Genomic DNA, 18,000 nt, shown 5'->3' with positions numbered 1-18,000 from the left:
GATCATCCCCCCCCCCCCTCCCCCCCTTCCCTCTCCCCCCATCCATCCCTTCCTACCTCCTTACTGTCCACAGACACTGAGGTGTGATGCGGTGGTTTTTTCTCCGCGCTCCTTCAACTCTGGTGACGATGCCATATGACGCCGTGCTGTTTTCCCCTATTGTCTGACCGATTTATTTTTTTGTCGAAGTGTGTGTTGTTTTTTGCCCCCGTCTCCCACACGCTTCCTACAGGCACGATCCACTTCTTCAGTGTGTGGCACCGCCCCCCGCATCAAAGTGATGGCGTGTGAGAATGGCCCACACGCGTGTACAGGCACTTCCACACAACTCCGCTGCTTCATCATACCGCAGTAGTAGGCTCTTTGAGAGGTTAGTGGAGCTACCGAAGTATTGCAACTATATGCGTGTACCCCTCCTCCCCCTCTCCACACACACACACACACGCACACTTCCGTTCCTCGCCCATATGGCGCAAGTTGAATAACGAGTGCGGTCGCTCACCAACTTCCCTCTCTTCTTTCTCCCCTCCTCTCCTTTCCATCTACACATATTACTCCCGTGTGTCAGAACTGCACAAACGGCAGAGGCGTGCTCTTGATTCGAAAAGCGCGTCCCTCAACTTCGCCGCTCTGTCTACTTTGTGAACTATCTCTGCATCACACGTGTACATCCCTCTCTCTTATTCATTTACATAGCACATCTTTCTCTCTCTCTCTCTTCGTCTGTCTGTCACCAGAGTTAGAAGGCCGCAGACCCATACGCGGCAGTGCTTAATTCTCTTCCCTCGCCTCCCCCGACTGAGTGATTTCTTTTTTTCTTTTTCCAGCTGCAGGAAAGAGAGGGTGTCTGTGTTTGTTAGACAAACAATACGAGACTCTCATGGCGGCAATAAATTATACCTACGCGCTCGGCACAGACCCGGTTCTCGAGGCGGGCGTGAGAGAAGGCACGGTCGTCGTAGGGCGTGTAAGGATTTTTCGCACGTACAACAACAACCTCGCGTTCCTCGGCAGCCGTCTCTTTCCGTGCGATGTGTTGCTGAACTCTGCAGAGCGGCGCGGTCCCGCGCTGCACTCTGACGTGGTTGCAGTGGCACTTTTACCTTCATCAGAGTGGCAAAGTGCACCCGCAAACACAGAGCCGACACAAGTGCATGACGATAGTAACCGGGATGATGAGGCGACAGACCCTACGTCACAGAATATGTCGTTGACGTTACCGGATGGCCGTCGAATCGTGGGTCTCATACCCCCCACAACTACGAAAAAGGTCTCTGAGAGCCCCTCTGCCGAAGTCGCGCTCGCTGCGCAGATGGGCGTCTCTGCCTCGTACGATTGGCCATCAGGAAAGCGGCCGGTGGGCCGCGTTATTCGTATTCTGCAGCGTCACTTTCCAAGCCTCCATGTGGCCAGAATTGTAGAAAACCAGGTGGGACCTGGTCAAACGCTCCGAGGGAAATATTACTATCGCTTCCGCTCCTTCAATCCGCTCTACCCCCAGCTGGCTGTGCAGGGGAAGGACATTATGACCGCCTATCAGGCAAAAATCAACACGACGCTCTTCTCCTTGGAACTGGAAACAGATGCGAACGGCGATGTGGTCACTGCTCCGGGTTTGGGAAATATCCTCCTATGCAAAGTAAAAAGCTTCCTCGGTGATGCCTCCACCATGCATGTCGCCAGCCAAGCCATCTGCGCGTGTTGCAACGTGCTCACCAATTCCTTCTCGGAGGAAGCCGAGGCTTGCGTGCCCAAGGATTACACGATACCCTTGGCGGCGGAAATAGCCGATATGGGACGACGCGATCTGCGGGCCACAGAGTTCGTGCTCACCATCGACCCCTCCACTGCGCGCGACCTGGACGACGCCCTCAGCATAGCACCGCGAAAAGACGGTGGTTATCACGTCGGTGTGCACATTGCGGACGTGTCCCATTTCGTGTTGCCCGGAACGGCCCTCGACGAGGAGGCGCAACGGCGCGGTAATTCAACATATCTGGTGGACCGCGTGATTCCCATGTTGCCCAGGCGCCTCAGCGAGGATTACTGCAGCTTGAATCCCGGCGAGGACAAGTTTGCCTTCTCAGCGTTGTTCGAGCTGGACCGAGATCTAAATCTCATCTCTGAGGCCGAGACGGGCGAGAAATGCGAGTGGTTTGGACAGAGTGTCATTCGTAGCCGGTGCCGATTAACTTACGAGCAGGCGCAGCGGATTCTTGACGACGACACAGTGGTGCTCGACGTGGCGCAAGCGGCGTCTGACATGGGTACCGACGAAGAGACTATTTCTCAGAAGGTGAAGAAGAGTGTCAAGAATCTCTTCAAGGTGGCGACCAAGCTTCGCCAGCAGTCACTGGGGAATGGACGGCTGGCGATTGGCAGCACCCGTCTAGAGTTTTGCTTTGACCGGGACGAGGTGACATCCCCTCCGCTCTCATTCTCTGTCAAGCGGCAGATCCAGGCGAACTGGCTTGTGGAGGAGCTCATGTTGCTGGCGAATCAACGCGTGGCACAAAAAATTGTCCAGTTTATTCCGAACGGGGCTCTGCTACGCCGACACAAACCGCCCCAACCGCTGAAGATGAGCCGCTTCCGTGAGGCCTTAACGGCCCGTGGACTGTCTGTCAGCAGCACCACGGGTCAAGGGCTCCAGCGTACGCTAGACTTCATCAAGAACGAGCACCCCGAAGACTTTTCCACTGTGTGCGAATTGCTGAAGTACTCTTTGATGGCCGCCGAATACATGGTCAATGACCCGACGGAGAACGAGACTCGTTCGCACTTTGCAATTGCGGCGCCGTGGTACACCCACTTTACGTCACCAATCCGCCGCTACTGCGACTTGGTAGTCCACCGTCAGCTGCGCATCGCCCTGGAGCTGGAGCAGCTGATGGAGAGAGCAGGTATGGAGGTGCCAAGTGCGCCGCACCCGGCGGTGGAAAAAAAGCCTGGGGAAGAGACTTTTGATCCCAGATATGTTGTGGATGTCCAGACGCTGAAGACATGGGATTTGCTCTCATCGCTGTCGGATTTGCAGCAAACTGTGACCCACGCCAATGAGTGCCGTGTGAATTCTCGCAACGCTGCAGACATGTCGCTAGAGTACGCTCTATGTTTGTATCTTCTTTCTCTTGAGAGGGTGGCCAAGAGTAGACCGACCCTGCTAAAGGCGCTCTGCACCACCGCAAGCATTGTCAAGATCCAAGAGAGCAGCGTCTTCTTGTACAGTCCAGAAATCGCCTTTAACGTTGAGGTGGGCCTCAAAAACCACTTGCAGCGATTTGTGCTTCATGAAAGGCCTTCGACGCAGGGCACAGGCAAGACATCGGCCCTGCCGGACCCCCCCGGCAACACACAAACAACAAGAGTGATAGACGACAAGGCGAAGGCACAGGCACGCAAGAAGGGCGGTAAAAGCAACATGCCACGTCATAGCGCTGCATCCGGCACACATTCGCAGCACCACGGCTCAGTCCCAGCACTCGGGCTGGGGATCCACGTGTCGTGGGGGCAACACCCCGTGACGGGTGAGGAGGTAACAGAGGACTTTCACCTCTTCAGTGAGTTTGTCGTGCTGCTAAAGGTGACCGCTGATCAGGGACGACTGAAGTTGTGCATGGAGGTCTTGCCCCCATGGGAGAGGGAGGCGGCCCGTCTCGCTTGCCCCAAATTGCCTACTTCGCTGGTCGAGGGGGTATTCGAGGACGTTGCAGCTGCGCCCACTAGGAGTGGTGTGTGACACCGCTATTTGTATGTGCCCGCAACAGCACCACCGATGTCGCACAACGAGGGATTTCTACCTGTTCTGATCTCTCAAAGCGGATGAACGAACAGGCGCGTCGGTACTCTAAGGAATCCAGCAGGGCACCGAGATGAGAACAACACGATGTGGTCCTTGGGTGGAGGGGAGGGGGAGGCACTTCTCACCTACCGGCATAAAATAGCTGCTTGGCTCTTTATATATCCCTGTCTTTTTTTTTGTTTCTCTGTGGTAAATGCTGCATGTCAACTTCTTCTTGGTCCTTCGAGGGCGCTTCTCTGGTGCATATAAGACGTTTGATGGGTCGAGTATCGACCCATGCTGGGCTCTCCTTTTTCTTGTCTCCTTTGAACCTCCCTCTATGACCGCTTATCATCCTTCTCTCCAAACCCACTCTCTTTCTCTCTCTTTTTTTTTGTATCCTTGTCTCCGTCTGCTCGACAAAGTATTCGTGTCGCGATACTTTTTGGGAAAGACACGTCTATTCTTGGAGAGCCGCACTCGCCTTTTTTTTTTTCAGCACAGGCAAAAGTACATTCGGCGCTCCCGCACACGCACACGCACACCGACTCGGCCGGTGCGCTTCAAACACCAGACGGTGCCGCAGCTGTTTGATCGATATGGCGTCCAGCTCGAAAAAGAAAAGCGTCTTCAAGGAGCGTCTCAGTACAGAGGCCCCGAGTGGCACAGCGAGCTTTCAAAGCCCGTTCGTTTCTGCCGCCCACAACACTGTTTGGCCCTACGATTCTGCGCTGCAGAAAAAGAGTGAGCCGACAATTTTCACCGCTGCTGCCAATGTGGTTTGTGGCCGCCTCAACGGGGCCTATAGCCGCGACGATGCAGGGGCGCGCGCTCAGCCAGTGGTGCACGATCAGGCTCTTGGCTGCGTGCTGCCAGAATCCAATAAATGGGAGTCCGCGCGTGCGATATACGATCGGCTAGACACGGCGACATTATCTCTTGAGAATGGTCCTTCCCTACAGGGCTTCTTCCTCCCTTCCTACGATCTTCCTAGAGGGTGCAATAAACTGTACGCCGAGTGGCTCAGTCACATATCGGCCAACCGCGGCTCTCCGCTACAGTACCCCCATCATGTCATCCATATGACCACTCCACTGATCACCTCGGGAGCCTTCGCTAGCTCGGGTTCGAACCAGCAGCACGCTGTTTGGCAAATAGCAACTGTCCTGCATCGGCTGCTCGCATCGCACATCCGCCGCTGTAACGAGCAGCCGCGCACGCCGGAGCGCGAGGCAGATGGACGGGTGCCGTGGCGGGTGTTTACTACACTCCTGGGCTCTTCCGTCTACAACAGGAACTTTGACGGCCCTCCTGTGGAGCGCAAGGATGTGACGTTTGGGTGGGAGGAGCCGCCTGCTCAAACCTCTAGCAGCGCCACAGAGCCAAAAGTGGACTCTGACGGCGCTACTGCCACCGGCCCCGCTTCCGCCAGCCAAGTGAAAGCACACGGGGAGAGTGCACAGGCCCCCCAGCCATTCGTTCCACCTCGCCGACACGACGATCTCTCTGTGTTTTCCCGCGTAGACGCGGCGCACATCAACGTGTGCGTTGGTCAAGAGTTCTACAAGCTCTGTGTGATTGATAGGCGACGAGGACACTTACGCAGTGTAGCTTCGCTAGCGGCAGACCTGGAGGTGCTGTACACACACTACCTCTCTCTCGATAAAACAGACGTCGCCCCAGGCGTCTCGCCGGTTGTCCAGCAGGACCGAAAAGATTTGAAAATGATGTTCGCTAATTTATCTAGCCTAGCCGATGAAGTCGCATTTGACGTACGCCGACGTCTGCGCGTGTCGAGCGAGGTGAATGCATACTCTCTAGATGCGCTGGAGGCGGGTCTGTGCACACTAGTGTTGAGAGAAGACAGCGCACCGCGTGGAATCGAGTGCGCTGACTGTCCCACCATGCCGGTCGCGCAGTGGCTTCACAGCGTATGTTGTCTGGAAACTTCGCTGTCGCATCCAGAGCAGTGGACGATGCGGCTGCAGGCGTTGGTTGTGTCCTTACAAGCTGGGATGGACTGGGTGAGGAGCGCATTCGCACAACCTTCAGACGGAGCTGCCACGGAGCCCACTACCATCGAGTTGGTCACCCCCGACGTCGGAGATTCAGCAAGAGGCGTCACCCAACAAGGTGCTCCAGTTCTAAAAGGAATTGCTGGGTCTCACGAGCTCAGCACAATGGTGGACGCACGTGGCAACGTCGAACACTTGGAGTTGTGGCTTCCGGAGAAACACCGCATCCCATTGCGACCGTACGCTGCACCGGTATGGAACCGTGCAGACACGCAACATTCCCTTTCGGATGTTTTCAGTGATGCGTGCACCCTGGAGGACTTTTGCATCAGTCTTTTACGTCTCACCGCACAGTGGAAGCGTCAGAACCAACCGCCCTTCAGCCGAGCGGCCGTAGACGAGTGGCCACGCATCGTAATAGTGGTGCAGCCACCACGTGGTGGAGCACCCTCATTGGTGGCGCTGGATATGCCTGCAGTGAAGCACTTCTACGAGGTCCTTGCGGCCCCACCGATGCTCTTCGCAGTTGAATCCAGGCGCCTGATTGAAGCGCAAGCGAGGGCACAGGTAGCGGCCGTCTTGAACGTTATTTGGCACACGACCTCGCCAGTACGCACATCACTGAAGGATGAGTCCAAAGCGTGTTGGTGGTTCGACGGATCCACGACGACCACCAGTGAACCAAGCCGCTGCGTAGACGTCGTTCTCTCGTTCGCAGTAATGTCGCGCCAGCCTCTGCCATCGTTGAACTCGGGAGCACGCACCATTGTCATGTCACGTTTCCTCTCTGACTTCGGCCTGTCCAGCAGGTTGGCGGTGAACTGCACTGCGCAGCAGGTGGCAGCAGAGGCGCATGTGTGCGCCAGCGAGTCTACCCTTGTCGACGCTGTTGTGAGTGCCAACACGCCGGCGGCGGCGCCACATGTGTGCAAGTTTGGTGCTTCCCTCGCGTCGTGTATGCGAGAGCCTCACTAGAGGCCGTATTGAGTAGCGGATGTAGTTCTCTCGACACCAAAATGGAGAGCGCGACGGTGCCCATGGGAGGGCTGCACTTTTTTTTTCGGTATTTTTGCCATATTTCTACCCTTCACCAGCGCGGAGCTTTTCTTTGCCTATTCCATGCTCTAGCCTTGCTTTCCTGATCTTTATCTGTCACTCGGGCAGAGCAAGAAAAGATGTACATTAGACGACAGCGGTCTCGCTACTCTTCCGTGTGTGTGTGTGTGTGTTGCGGGGGAGGGGGCGGTGTAGCCGGTTCCCCGTGTAGACTCGCGCATTTGTTCTGTCTTTTTACTTTTTCCAACCTTCACAACGCCCTCTTTCCCATTCACTCCCAAGAGAGTTGTTGGGGTCGATGTTGTGTACAGTGCCGTGCGCACGCAAGAGAGGCGCACGCCTGTGTATATGTTTACATACACGTATACTTACATGTGTTTAGTCTGTGTTCGTGTCCCGTTCTCAGGGCACGTGGGGGGAAGCTGTTTGCCTTCCCTCCAAGTGCGCACCTGGCCCATCCTCTCTTGGATGGATGGTGCCTTGAGTGACATGATGCGCGCAAGCTCCCCGCATCGCTGTTACGGAGCTACAACGCTTGGATGACGTGCTTTCATGAAAGCTCCAGGTCTTTCTTGTCTTACCCCTTTACCCCTCTCCCCCCCTTCCCCTCCAACCGAATGAACCCAACACGTCGCCCTTTTTTTCCCTCTTGATCATAACCCGAATCGGCTTCCTGCACGACGGCGGTGAGGGGGGGCGCTCGTATTCACTACGCGGATGAACACCACCAACCTTTTTAAAGGATGTGTTGCAACGAGATATAACTGCCAGCGCTGCCCCCCCCCTTCCCCCCTTCCCCCCTTCCTGGGTACACAATAAGACGTGCATACGGGATATCCCGACAAAAAGTGTCACTTGCTGGGTTTTGTGGCTTTGGCGGCACCGTTGACGCCTGAACAGCGTTCTGCCTTTTCCCTTCCACTGAGCACAACATATTGGGCTATCACTCATGTCTGAGAGAATAGAAATGCCTGGGGCGAAGAACCTCCAGATGATGGCGGCACAGCCAGTGGTGTTCCTCTACTGTGACCTCAGTAAGGATTGCGGTACAAGCTCCTCAGGTAAGTCGGTTCTCATCAGCAGCAGCTGCGGCAACAAGCCACTTGGAAAATCTGGTGCATTTCTGGGGCTTAACATCTTCACCAAGTCCCTTGAAAAGCGCGATCTCTCCAGCAACGCAATTGCAGCGCTTCGGACACCATCTTTCACAGACGTCGGGGTGGGCTGTCAGTGGCGCATCGAGGAAGATGAGGTGACACTGTGCATTCGAGTCGACTGCAGCGCCCACAACAAGCGTCTCGGAGCCTCTGGGAAGTCGATGCTGCTGGCTACCACGGGCGGCAACAAACTAATTGGTGGCACAGGACTTAGTTGTGGGTTAAACTGCTACTACCCAGTAGACAAACCCTTCGATGTGTCGCAGCTGGCCGCGGTCAACGCCACAGAAGAGGAGCTACAGGTGGGACAGTCTCAATGCATGGGGGGTGGCTTTACTGTGTCCTACAAGTCACCGAAGGCAATACACATCACGTACATCTACCGCGCAGAGGAGATGACAAATGCCCCCACAGCGTCGCTCCCCCCTTGCAGGGTGGGGGACCTGAAGATGACGATGTTTGTGTCGGCACCAAAAGGAAAGCGCACACGCACCGAAAGGGCGGCAGACGATACGACTGGAGAATCCCCGCCGCATGTCACATCATCCGTTACGACGCCGCTTTCGAGTCAAACAAGTCATGCGCAGTTGGGAAGCTCGCCGGTTGAGGAGAGGAAAGACGCAAAGTTGCGCAACCTCACACTTACATGCACCCCGACGTCGCCGCCAGACACGCAGGCCGCCATGCCGGCTGCGTTGCATGCCGGTGTATATACAATAGACCTCTGCTTTGATCCCACTTTGAATTTCGGCCGTACATCGTCGGGGAAGTCACTGGCAGTGGCCACCACGGGAGGCTTTCAGCAAGTCTTTGATGCAGACGGTCGCGTCGTCTGTCGGCTCAGCCTTAACGCCTACCGCCCTGCGCCACCTCTTACTGAGGCAGACATCACGGCTGCCGTGCAGACAGTCTTGGAGACGAAGCCCAAAACGCAGCTGTCGAGTATTTCATTTAAAGACGTGCTCAACGAAGTGATGGGCGAATTGGGTCTGTGCGAGGCGATGAAAGAAACAGTAAAACAAAACATCAAAGAGGCTGTTGTGGCTTTTGTGCAGTCGGTATCGGTGTAGACTCTCCCGCACATTGCAGGAACACGTTCAATGTAAGCGCAGTTTCCTGTAGTTTTTTTTTCTCGTTCTTCCTACGCCGTAATACTTGGGTTTTATCATTAACACGAAGTCATGAGTGCTCGACAAGGGAGGGAGGGGAGGGGAGGAAGTGGTGTGTACCTGTGCGCATGTGCTTCACATCGGTCCTTTGGCATTTCCTGTACCTTCCCTTTTCCTCCCACAGGGACTTTGCCCTGCCCCCGCCCCCCCCTCCCCTCCCTCCCTCCCCCTTAAACTCGTCAAGAACAAAGTTGGAGCTTTTGTGCGCTGCATTTCTTTTTTTCCCGCCAACCTCCCGAACCCCCTCGCTGCAATCTTGGACGCCTGAGAGCAACAACAAGAAAGCTAGGAGGTGATGTATCCTATCAAATGGCAAGGTGCTCTTGCAGTGTGTCGCGAAGGCACATCACTGGAAAGCGATGTTTCCTGGACATCCCCACATCTCTTCCTTTAGGTTTACATCGTTGCCACCCCTTCTTCTTCTCCTTTCCTTGTCTTGCCCTCTCTTTCTCCTTACCCCTCCCTCCGTCTGCCCTGCTAGAAGAATTCATATATATATATATATATATCAGAACAGCTCAATCATTTAAAAGGCATACGCGTTTGCTGCAACACAAACACACTCACCACACAACAATCAGGAGCCGCACCTCTCCTCGAGGTGTCTCTCTCTGTGTGTGTGTGCGTGTGTTCAACATTTCTGCTCTCTTTTTCGCTACATCTATTTTCCTCTGATCTCTGGCCCTCGATCTACACTTGAGGAACCTCGTGTGATACAATGGCCGACGTCCACCTCACTAACGCTGTCAATATCAAAGCCGTGTATGCCGCACCGAGCTTGAGTCTCTTCATGGATCTCCACCGGCAGTCGGAAGTGGTGGCAATGTGCAGCAACTCCATTGTCGTGGACTCACCTTTGAGGTTAAGTCTCCAGCTATGTCGCATTGGCGTTGACGATGGGAACTCGTACGCCACCCTCTCCTCCTCATCGCATCAGGTCTCCAGCTACCCGCTGCGCCAAGACGGTGTCGGTAGCGACGCTGTGCAGTTTGCGGCGAGCGGCGGCAGCCTGCTGAGGGTGACCATAAACCTCGGAGCTTTCTCGGAGTGGTCGAAGCAGCGTACACCGATCGATGTCCCGGTAGCTGAGCATGCCTTGATTGACCAGTCGTGGATGATCAATTCTTGTTTCCGCCTTGTGATACGCCTAGTCGCCAAAGCGCACGCTGGGTGGACCCCCGGACAGGAAGCGCAGTGGAACGAGGTCACCGGTAGCCGGCTTATCCTGACGCCTCGCAGCCATCCCGGCGGCGATGACGATTGCTCTGCCCCGGGTGGTGAGGTCTTCACCAGGTACAGCTCGGCCTCTCCAAGTCTCACTGGCCGATCCACCATGTCATCGTTTTGTGAGACGTTAGCCCCACGCTTTCGCTTAAAAGGGCCCCTGTACATTGACCAGGCGCTCTTTCCTATCGTCCGCATTCTGTTTAATCCGCAGCAGTACACGGAGGCGATCCCGATCATGACCACGGTGCTTAGAAATATGACGATACAAGTCGGGGTAGAGCGCTGCCCTCCGAGTCGGAGCGGTAAACCCCTCCGTCGTGCCCCCCGAAACCGCAGCGCCGCCGAGAATGTTTTTGTGCTTGATGGCGTGCCGGCAGCTAGCAGCACGCTAGAGGATGACGGGAGACCTCTACCCCGAAGGCACGAGGCCATCAGCCTCGTCTTCAACGCTCATAACCGCCAACTGTCAAACGTTTCGCCTACTGCCTACGATGTCGCGTGCGCGAATCGCCTTGTTGTGGATGACTATGTCTTCGAAGTGCTGGTCACGGCTGCATTGATGAAGACCGAGACGGTAGAGACTGTGTGGCGCGCTATCCAGGCCTATCACTACGAAAACCCCTCTGTAGATGTAGTGGACATGGATATCGATGAGGCAGTTGGCGCTGTCGTGCAGCGATTTAGCTACATAAAGGACGCTCCATCGATAGACGTCGTGGGCTTTTACAATGTTGTCTGGGAGGCGATGCGACTGTACATGGTGACCAGCGTTATCTCTGATAGCCCCCAGAACGATATGGAGGACGACTTAGATGACGGCGAGGTACTTATTAACAAAATTTTGATGGATGTGTGATTCACGCGCTGTCATTGGCCGTCTTCTGTGCTCCTTCCCCTCTTCCCCCCGCTCCTCGAGGGTGGGACCAAGTAGGGAGCGCGGGAAGGGGCGGAACCTCCTCCTAGTGTTCCTGCCAGAGGTAAAACACATAGCAGGAACAACGCAGACACCGCGGACTCTGCGTGCGCGTACTATCATTGTGCAGCGGCACTATGAACTCCTCTTGCGTGTATCATGGGCCGAAGGTAGAGGGGGGGGCGCTTACAGGTATATCTCTATGGAGCAACAAGTACGCATGTTTCTCCGCTATACACACACGCACACATATATATATATATATACGCATACAAGAATCAAAAATAAATGGACGCTCCCTGACAGATTCTTCGAAGAAAGAGGTCTTTGGATGCGTGGCAACATTTGCCGCATCCCTTTTTTCCTCCCACTCTCTCTCGAACTGCTGGTCTAGTTCGGAGTAGTAATAACTAGGGTGTGTAGTAGTTGTGTGGTTATGCCTCGCACTCGATGAAGGCGTTTTGTTTTTTTATCGCTGCCGCTGCCTCGGCTACGGTGGTACAACTCTGCCTCTATCCTTTACCCTCTTGCCCCTCTTTTTTCCCTCTTTTCCCCGACATGTCGCACCGCTATCGCGGGTGCGCAACCTCTACTCCCAGAAGTTTACGTGAAGAAATTTTGTCATCACCAGCTGCGCCACGCACGATAGGAATAAATTCGAGACTGGTGCAACAAGCATAACAATTACAGAACATAGCAAGGCACCATACCTGAGTGCTTTGAAAACATTTTTCGACCATCGATCTTACGTCGCCCCGCCCGACTCCTCCTTTCCATCGTTTCAAATCATTCATCTGTTTTTTTTTTTCATCTTGTCTCCGCACGTTGCTTCTTTGTGCGTCTGTGTGTGTGCGTGTGTGTGTGTGTGTCTACATTTGGGCGGCCTTTACACCCTCAAGCGCGGACAGCGCGACTCTACAGACACAACGGTGGGTCTTTTTCGCCGCTGTTGTTGTTTGCTGTAGGAGGAGACTTTGAGGGGTGGGTGATGGTGGTCGTGGAGTTCTTTATTTCTGCCCCCCCTCCCCCCCTCCCATCCCTCTTTCCTTGTCCTATCAGTTCTCAACAACAGCAGCATTCAAGTACAATCCAACAACAAAAAAGTGTATACTCCTCCCTTCTCTGATATTGCGCTCAGGGTGACGGGGAAATACAGTGCACAGTTGAGGAAGCGTCAAGGACTCCCATCGTCGCAATTTATTTATTTATTGTTATTCTCAAAGCCACTCACGCTCTCACACGCGGGGCGGGCGGGGGGTGGCTGTGGGGCTGGGGGGGGGGCAGCGACTACCTGCACAACCCTAGCTCCCTTAATATTTTCTCTCCCCTCTGCAAAAAAAAAGAGGAGAAGTGGATAAGAAGCCAACTTCAAAAAAAAAAACCACACGAAAAAGTGCTGCCGGGGGAGGAGTTTCTATCAAAAGACTCGATAGCGAACCCCCTTTTTGTAGCTTCCCGATTTTTCTTTTTCTTCAGACAATAATTCAAATTGCTCACGTTTTCTGTTGACGGAAAGCGTCTTGATTATCACTGTCATATCCTTTTTTGTCTGTGTGTGCGTTGCGTGCGCCCTCATTGCTCCGTTCCTTCTCCTCTTCTTTTGATCTCTTCTGGGTTCTCATAGTCGTCCCCTGTTGTGCCTCTGTGCGTGCACCCCCTCTGTTTGTGTTTCCGAATTGGCTATTTTTTTTTCTGTAAGCTGCGTCACAACTTTTTTTTTCGTTTTGTTCAGTGTTTTTTTTTTTCCCTAGCACCCCCCTCCCCCTCCCTCTTTTCCCTCTTCCTCTTTCCTTCCTTCCCGTCTCTATCCCTTTGGTCGTCTCCCATTCCCTCTCTCCCATTCCCTCAAGTCCTAACCGCACACAAACATACTCTTGTCTTTCCACCCATACCCTGACTCCTTTTCTTTCCGTTCCCCCCCCTCCTTCCTTCCTTCCTTCCTTCCTCGCCCTCTCCACAAATATCAGAATTTTTTTTCGTGCTCTTTTTTATTTTTTTTTCATTTCGCTGTTGCGTCCATTTCGCGCATGTGTGTGTCTCTGTGTCCGTACCCGTTTTTCTTCTTACTCTCCCTATAGCTTTGTCCCCCCTCCCTTCTTCCTCCCCCCTTCCCCTCCCTTCTTCCTCCCCCTCCCTCCCTTCTCCGCAACACCTCCTCTCATCAGGTGTCCCTCTCTGCTTTGCATGGGCGCACGTTTCCACATTTTATCCTTGTCAAAATTCCGCTTAGCAGAAGCATACTTTTGAGTTTTCTTCGCCCCCAATCACACGATATAAAATCTTATATATTTGTTATATGTATATATTCATTTATATATTTATTTATATATTTTTTCATCTATCACACTTCTTTTTTTTTCTTTGGGGTTTCTCTTGGTCTCTTTCTCATTGTATTTGTGCGTGTTGCTTGGGGTCTTCCGTTATCCTTTTTTGTGTTTTTTTTTCCCAGTACGTACTCTTTTCTCCCTCTTCCCTCTCCCCTCTCCCCTCCTCCCCCCTCCCCTCCCCCAAATTCCTCCTTCACCGCCCACCACTTAGCTGTGTTTATATATTTTTATATTTTAATTGTTTGATTTCCCGTTTTGCTGCCCCACTTCTTACGACTCCACGCCTCAGTCCATAAATACATACATATATATTTATATATTTTTACACAGATACAAAAGGGATTTTTTTTTCTGCCACCCTCTTGGAAAAAAAAAAACAGAAACCGTTCAAAAGAACGAAGAGCCAAGGTCCGCCTACCGTTGCTCGTGAACGTCTGTAATCGGCTCGTGGTCCAAAAGGATAGCGACGCATTGGAATCTTTTTTTCTACATATATATCTGCGTGTATATATATGTATACTATCCATTTATTACGTAGACTGTTGCTCGACTTGTACTGTCTGTGCCTTCCCCCCCCTCCCCCCTTCCTCCTCCTCCCCTGTGTTGTGCGTGCGTGTGTGTATTTTGCATTCGCTCTTTTTGGTTGTTTGTTTGGTTCTTGTGACATTCTCCTCATTTTCAATTTTTTTTTTGCTCGCTGACTTTGTCTTCTTCATATTGAGTCTACGAGCTCGCGAAAGAATATAAGGCCCACCCAGCCCTCCTCCCCCTCCCGCCCCGCCCAGTCCAGCGCTAAGAAAAGTGTGGACCAGCTTATCCTAGCAAAAGACCCGTGTTTCTCTCATACGTGCTTCCCCCCGTTAGCATCGCTCTTTTTATCGTGCTCTATTTCGTTTACACACTACACATCGTCCCGTTTCCGCCTCCACGCGCGCACACAAATTTCTTTGACACGCGGTGTTTTTTTTTTTTTGCCTTTTCTGTCGTTTTTTTTTTTTCACCCTATTCACTTCGTTATTACTTCCCTCGCTCCCCCCCATCCCGATTTTCTACCTCGTCTTCGTGACAGTAATTATCCGTCAACTCGCTAACTGTATCGTAAGCAAAGACTTTGAGTGGTGTGCGTGTTCATCTACAGCGCTCATACCCCGCCTCGTTGTTCTTCATACTTTTCAATTAAGCCTTTCACATATTGTTTTTTTTTTCTGTCCCTGTTTATTGTGCGTGTACGTCTAAGAAGAGGATCACCCTCCCCCCTCTCTTTACCCTTCCCCCTCCCCCTCCCCCTCCCTCCCACCACCACCACCACCACCACCTCATTCACCTCCCTCCTGGAAGTAAAATTTAAAAACCTACAGAAGGTGCTTAAAAATCTCTAAGGTGTTCCACGCAACGCACAGGAATTCAAACGTTAAGTTGCCTTTTCTTTTTTTGTGGTTGCAGCCTTCATATCATCCCCACTACCCGCACCCGTGCTTCGCCACATTCTCTCACTAACTACCCCCCCACACATACACACTCTCTCCCGTCCACACTTGGACCCCCTGCGCTACTCCTGTGTCTGTTTTCGTCTGTTTGTGCGTGTGTCTCTTAGTGCCTCTCCTGCGTCGGCGCGCGTTGTCGCTCGCTCTGTGTGTCTTATTTCAAAGTCACTCTTCTCGCTCAATTTCCTTATACTGCCTCTCCCCTCCCCTCATCCACGTTGTCGGTGCCGCGCCAAGTGCTGCTTGACTATCATTTTATTCGTTTTTTTCCCTTTGTGTACGCAGCTCTTTTTTTTTTGGTTTCTCTGCCTGAGCTCGTCCGACCCACCCTGTGACGTATTCCCCTTGATCTACACGCTTTCCTTTCTCCCTCGCCCCCAGAGTGTGCCATCGCTGTGACCGGCGCTTCCTGTGCGGGGAGAAGCACTTCAAATTACGCGGAGGGGAAATGCTTCCTCTTGGTGACCACAATGCCCGCGGTCCGAACCGCCGCCCACTTGGGTGTGTGCAGTGCGACTTCAAGTGCAACACCGGAAACGAGATGAGTCGCCATATTTACGTTACCAGACACGGAGCTGTGAAGTGCCCCATTTGTGAGATCTACATCGTTCCGCGCGGCTTCTTTGCGAGTTTGACAAAGTTGATTGAGCGCCACCGTGACCGGGAAACTTCTGCAACGGCGGCCACCGCCTCGCCACCGCACTGTTCCTCATCTACCAGCGCAGTCGCTTCTACCCATAACGAAGGCGCTGGGCCTCTAACCTCGATCGCTATCTCTCACACCCACTGTATCGGCCTGCCAAATTTTCGATCGTACGAGAAAGCTGATTTCGAGCTACCGGGTGTAGCTGAGGATTACAGTCTCCCTTGCGACTCCACAACCGGTCGACAAGGCGGTAGCGCGAGTACCGTCTTGGTCACGGGCGGGTCTGACGATACGGGATGCTCTCCCCCACCTTTTCGGTGCATGGAGTGTCTTAACCCTTGTGCCACTTGGACGAAGGCGACAAAGCACATGGATAAGAGTGGACACACTCTTCCACTCTGTGTGCAGTGCCTAATGCGTCTCCGCTGCTTCGGACCTCATCGACCGATGAAGCACGAGGAGAGCACCGGTCACTGCGGCTTTTATGGCGTTTTTTACACACGCCGTGACTATCTGTGCGAAGTGCAAGAACCGCGCAGCGCCTATGACTATAGTACGTCGTATACTGGCCTGTCCACACTCCAGTACAAATGTGTCTGCGGTATTTCGTTTCTTTATCCTCTGCAGCTGGCTGAACACCTGCGACGAGTGCACCGTGCAACATGCATTAAGAATGAGGGCGTCTGCCGCCATTGCGAAAAGCGCGGTACGCTGCTGGAGATGATGGTACACCTGCGGCAGGGTTGCCCGGCGACCGCGACAACGATCGGTAGCAGCCTCCTCGTCACCGAAACTACGACTTCCTCGATGGCGAGCAGCAGTGCGCGGTTTCGGTCGATCACATCACTGAGGGCTGACTCTGTGGTGTCGAGAGACCACAATGACGTGGGCGGTGGTGGTACCAGTGCGTCTAGCAGAGAACATGTGGTGGCATCTCCGCCAATGATTGATGTCGTGGGTTTCTCAGGGGCTTCGTTCTTGCAGTGGCGTCCGCTTCTGCCACCCATCACAGACGACGACGTACCGCTCATGAACGAATCTTATGCGATGTCTGGTGATATCCTCGGTTTATCCGCATTCGCGCCGCGACCGCCGTCGTTGCCCACGAGCGTGGGTACCACCGATACTCGAAAGGCATCATACGTTGTTTTGTATCAGTGCCGCGAGTGTCTTTTTCTTTTCTCGAGTTGGGACTGTATGGTAAGCCACATCCACGCAACTGGACACTGCAGCACGTACTGCTGTAAGTGCAAGTGTGATCTTCCGCAGCTAGTGAACCACCCGATACCACATGAGACAAGTGGCATGTCACGATCGTCTGCACCGCAGCCCGACTCCGCCCCCGCTGGCACATCAGCACCGCTATTGGTTCGCTCCATCACTCTGAGTGACCACCTTGCCCACCTCCGTCGCTGTGGTGACATCATCGGATTTCCCACGTCACCGAGGAGTCTGGAGGTGCTTGTCGACGTAAACGCTGAATGTTACCAGGGATCCCTCGATCCCCCACCGGAGTTGTTCACTGGCGATCGGGTCGTCATGGCATACCAGTGTCCCGCCGATCAGTTGGGCTGCTATGAAGTCTTCCTGAACTACGGAAATCTTGTAGAACACTTGATGACGACGGGCCATGGCTCGAACCCGCCCGAAGAGGGTGCGCAAGGGGCAGACATCGCGTCAGCAATGGGAAAGCTCACCTCCTGCTATCCGATGGTAACTTATCGAGCGAAGTTTACTGTGATACAACTGCGCGATCTTTTCGGCTTCGTGCAGTGCTCTTATTGTGAGTCAGCCGTACCGCGCGGTGAAGAGGAGCTCCATGAAGCCCTGTGCATCATGTGCCGCCGCATGGAGCCCTAGTCGAGGCACCCCTGAGGGCCAACTTTTGCCTGCGAGTATCGGGACAGAGGCGATATCACACGGGGAGGGGACGCCACAGAATGGCACGGCGATGTTTGCATCTCATCCTGATCCAGCTCCGACTACAGCTGGAGAGAGAAAAGGGTTTCGCCGCTGTGTCCTTAGCGATTCAGAGTTTTTTTTTTGTTTGCGGGGGCGGAGGCGACTCGGTGCATAGCTTCCAGCATGAAGATCAATGTAGACGCATAGGAAGGGCTGGCCGAGTGGAAAAGGGAGATATTGAAGGGAAGCGCGCTCGTCGCAGGGGGAACGGGCGTAGCAATGCGGAACTCATCAGCGTAAAAAGTGAAGAGGAATAATCGAGG

At 53.6% G+C, this 18,000-nt stretch overlaps 5 protein-coding genes across 5 annotated transcripts; all 5 read left to right on the top strand.

Moving 5' to 3' along the window:
• Nucleotides 1-880: 880 nt before the first annotated feature.
• On the top strand, nt 881-3,739 carry JKF63_03462 (uncharacterized protein; the record flags this gene model as incomplete). Its single annotated transcript, XM_067899465.1, has 1 exon — nt 881-3,739. One exon carries the CDS (start codon nt 881-883, stop codon nt 3,737-3,739), a length of 2,859 nt encoding a protein of 952 aa, XP_067755704.1.
• A 641-nt stretch (nt 3,740-4,380) lies between these two features.
• JKF63_03461 (uncharacterized protein) lies at nt 4,381-6,771 on the top strand (the record flags this gene model as incomplete). The annotated part of the gene is made up of 1 exon (XM_067899464.1): nt 4,381-6,771. The coding sequence occupies one exon, from the start codon at nt 4,381-4,383 to the stop codon at nt 6,769-6,771; it is 2,391 nt and encodes a 796-aa protein (XP_067755703.1).
• A 1,030-nt stretch (nt 6,772-7,801) lies between these two features.
• Nucleotides 7,802-9,079, top strand: JKF63_03460 (uncharacterized protein; the record flags this gene model as incomplete). Its single annotated transcript, XM_067899463.1, has 1 exon — nt 7,802-9,079. One exon carries the CDS (start codon nt 7,802-7,804, stop codon nt 9,077-9,079), a length of 1,278 nt encoding a protein of 425 aa, XP_067755702.1.
• Nucleotides 9,080-9,896: 817 nt separating this feature from the next.
• JKF63_03459 (uncharacterized protein) lies at nt 9,897-11,261 on the top strand (the record flags this gene model as incomplete). Its single annotated transcript, XM_067899462.1, has 1 exon — nt 9,897-11,261. One exon carries the CDS (start codon nt 9,897-9,899, stop codon nt 11,259-11,261), a length of 1,365 nt encoding a protein of 454 aa, XP_067755701.1.
• Nucleotides 11,262-15,670: 4,409 nt separating this feature from the next.
• On the top strand, nt 15,671-17,635 carry JKF63_03458 (uncharacterized protein; the record flags this gene model as incomplete). The annotated part of the gene is made up of 1 exon (XM_067899461.1): nt 15,671-17,635. The coding sequence occupies one exon, from the start codon at nt 15,671-15,673 to the stop codon at nt 17,633-17,635; it is 1,965 nt and encodes a 654-aa protein (XP_067755700.1).
• Nucleotides 17,636-18,000: the final 365 nt, after the last annotated feature.

This window comes from Porcisia hertigi, chromosome 28 (assembly GCF_017918235.1).
Source record: "Porcisia hertigi strain C119 chromosome 28, whole genome shotgun sequence".
Lineage (NCBI taxonomy): Eukaryota > Euglenozoa > Kinetoplastea > Trypanosomatida > Trypanosomatidae > Porcisia > Porcisia hertigi.
Note: the sequence above shows the minus strand (reverse complement) of the source record. Positions and strands in the feature narration are given on the sequence as shown.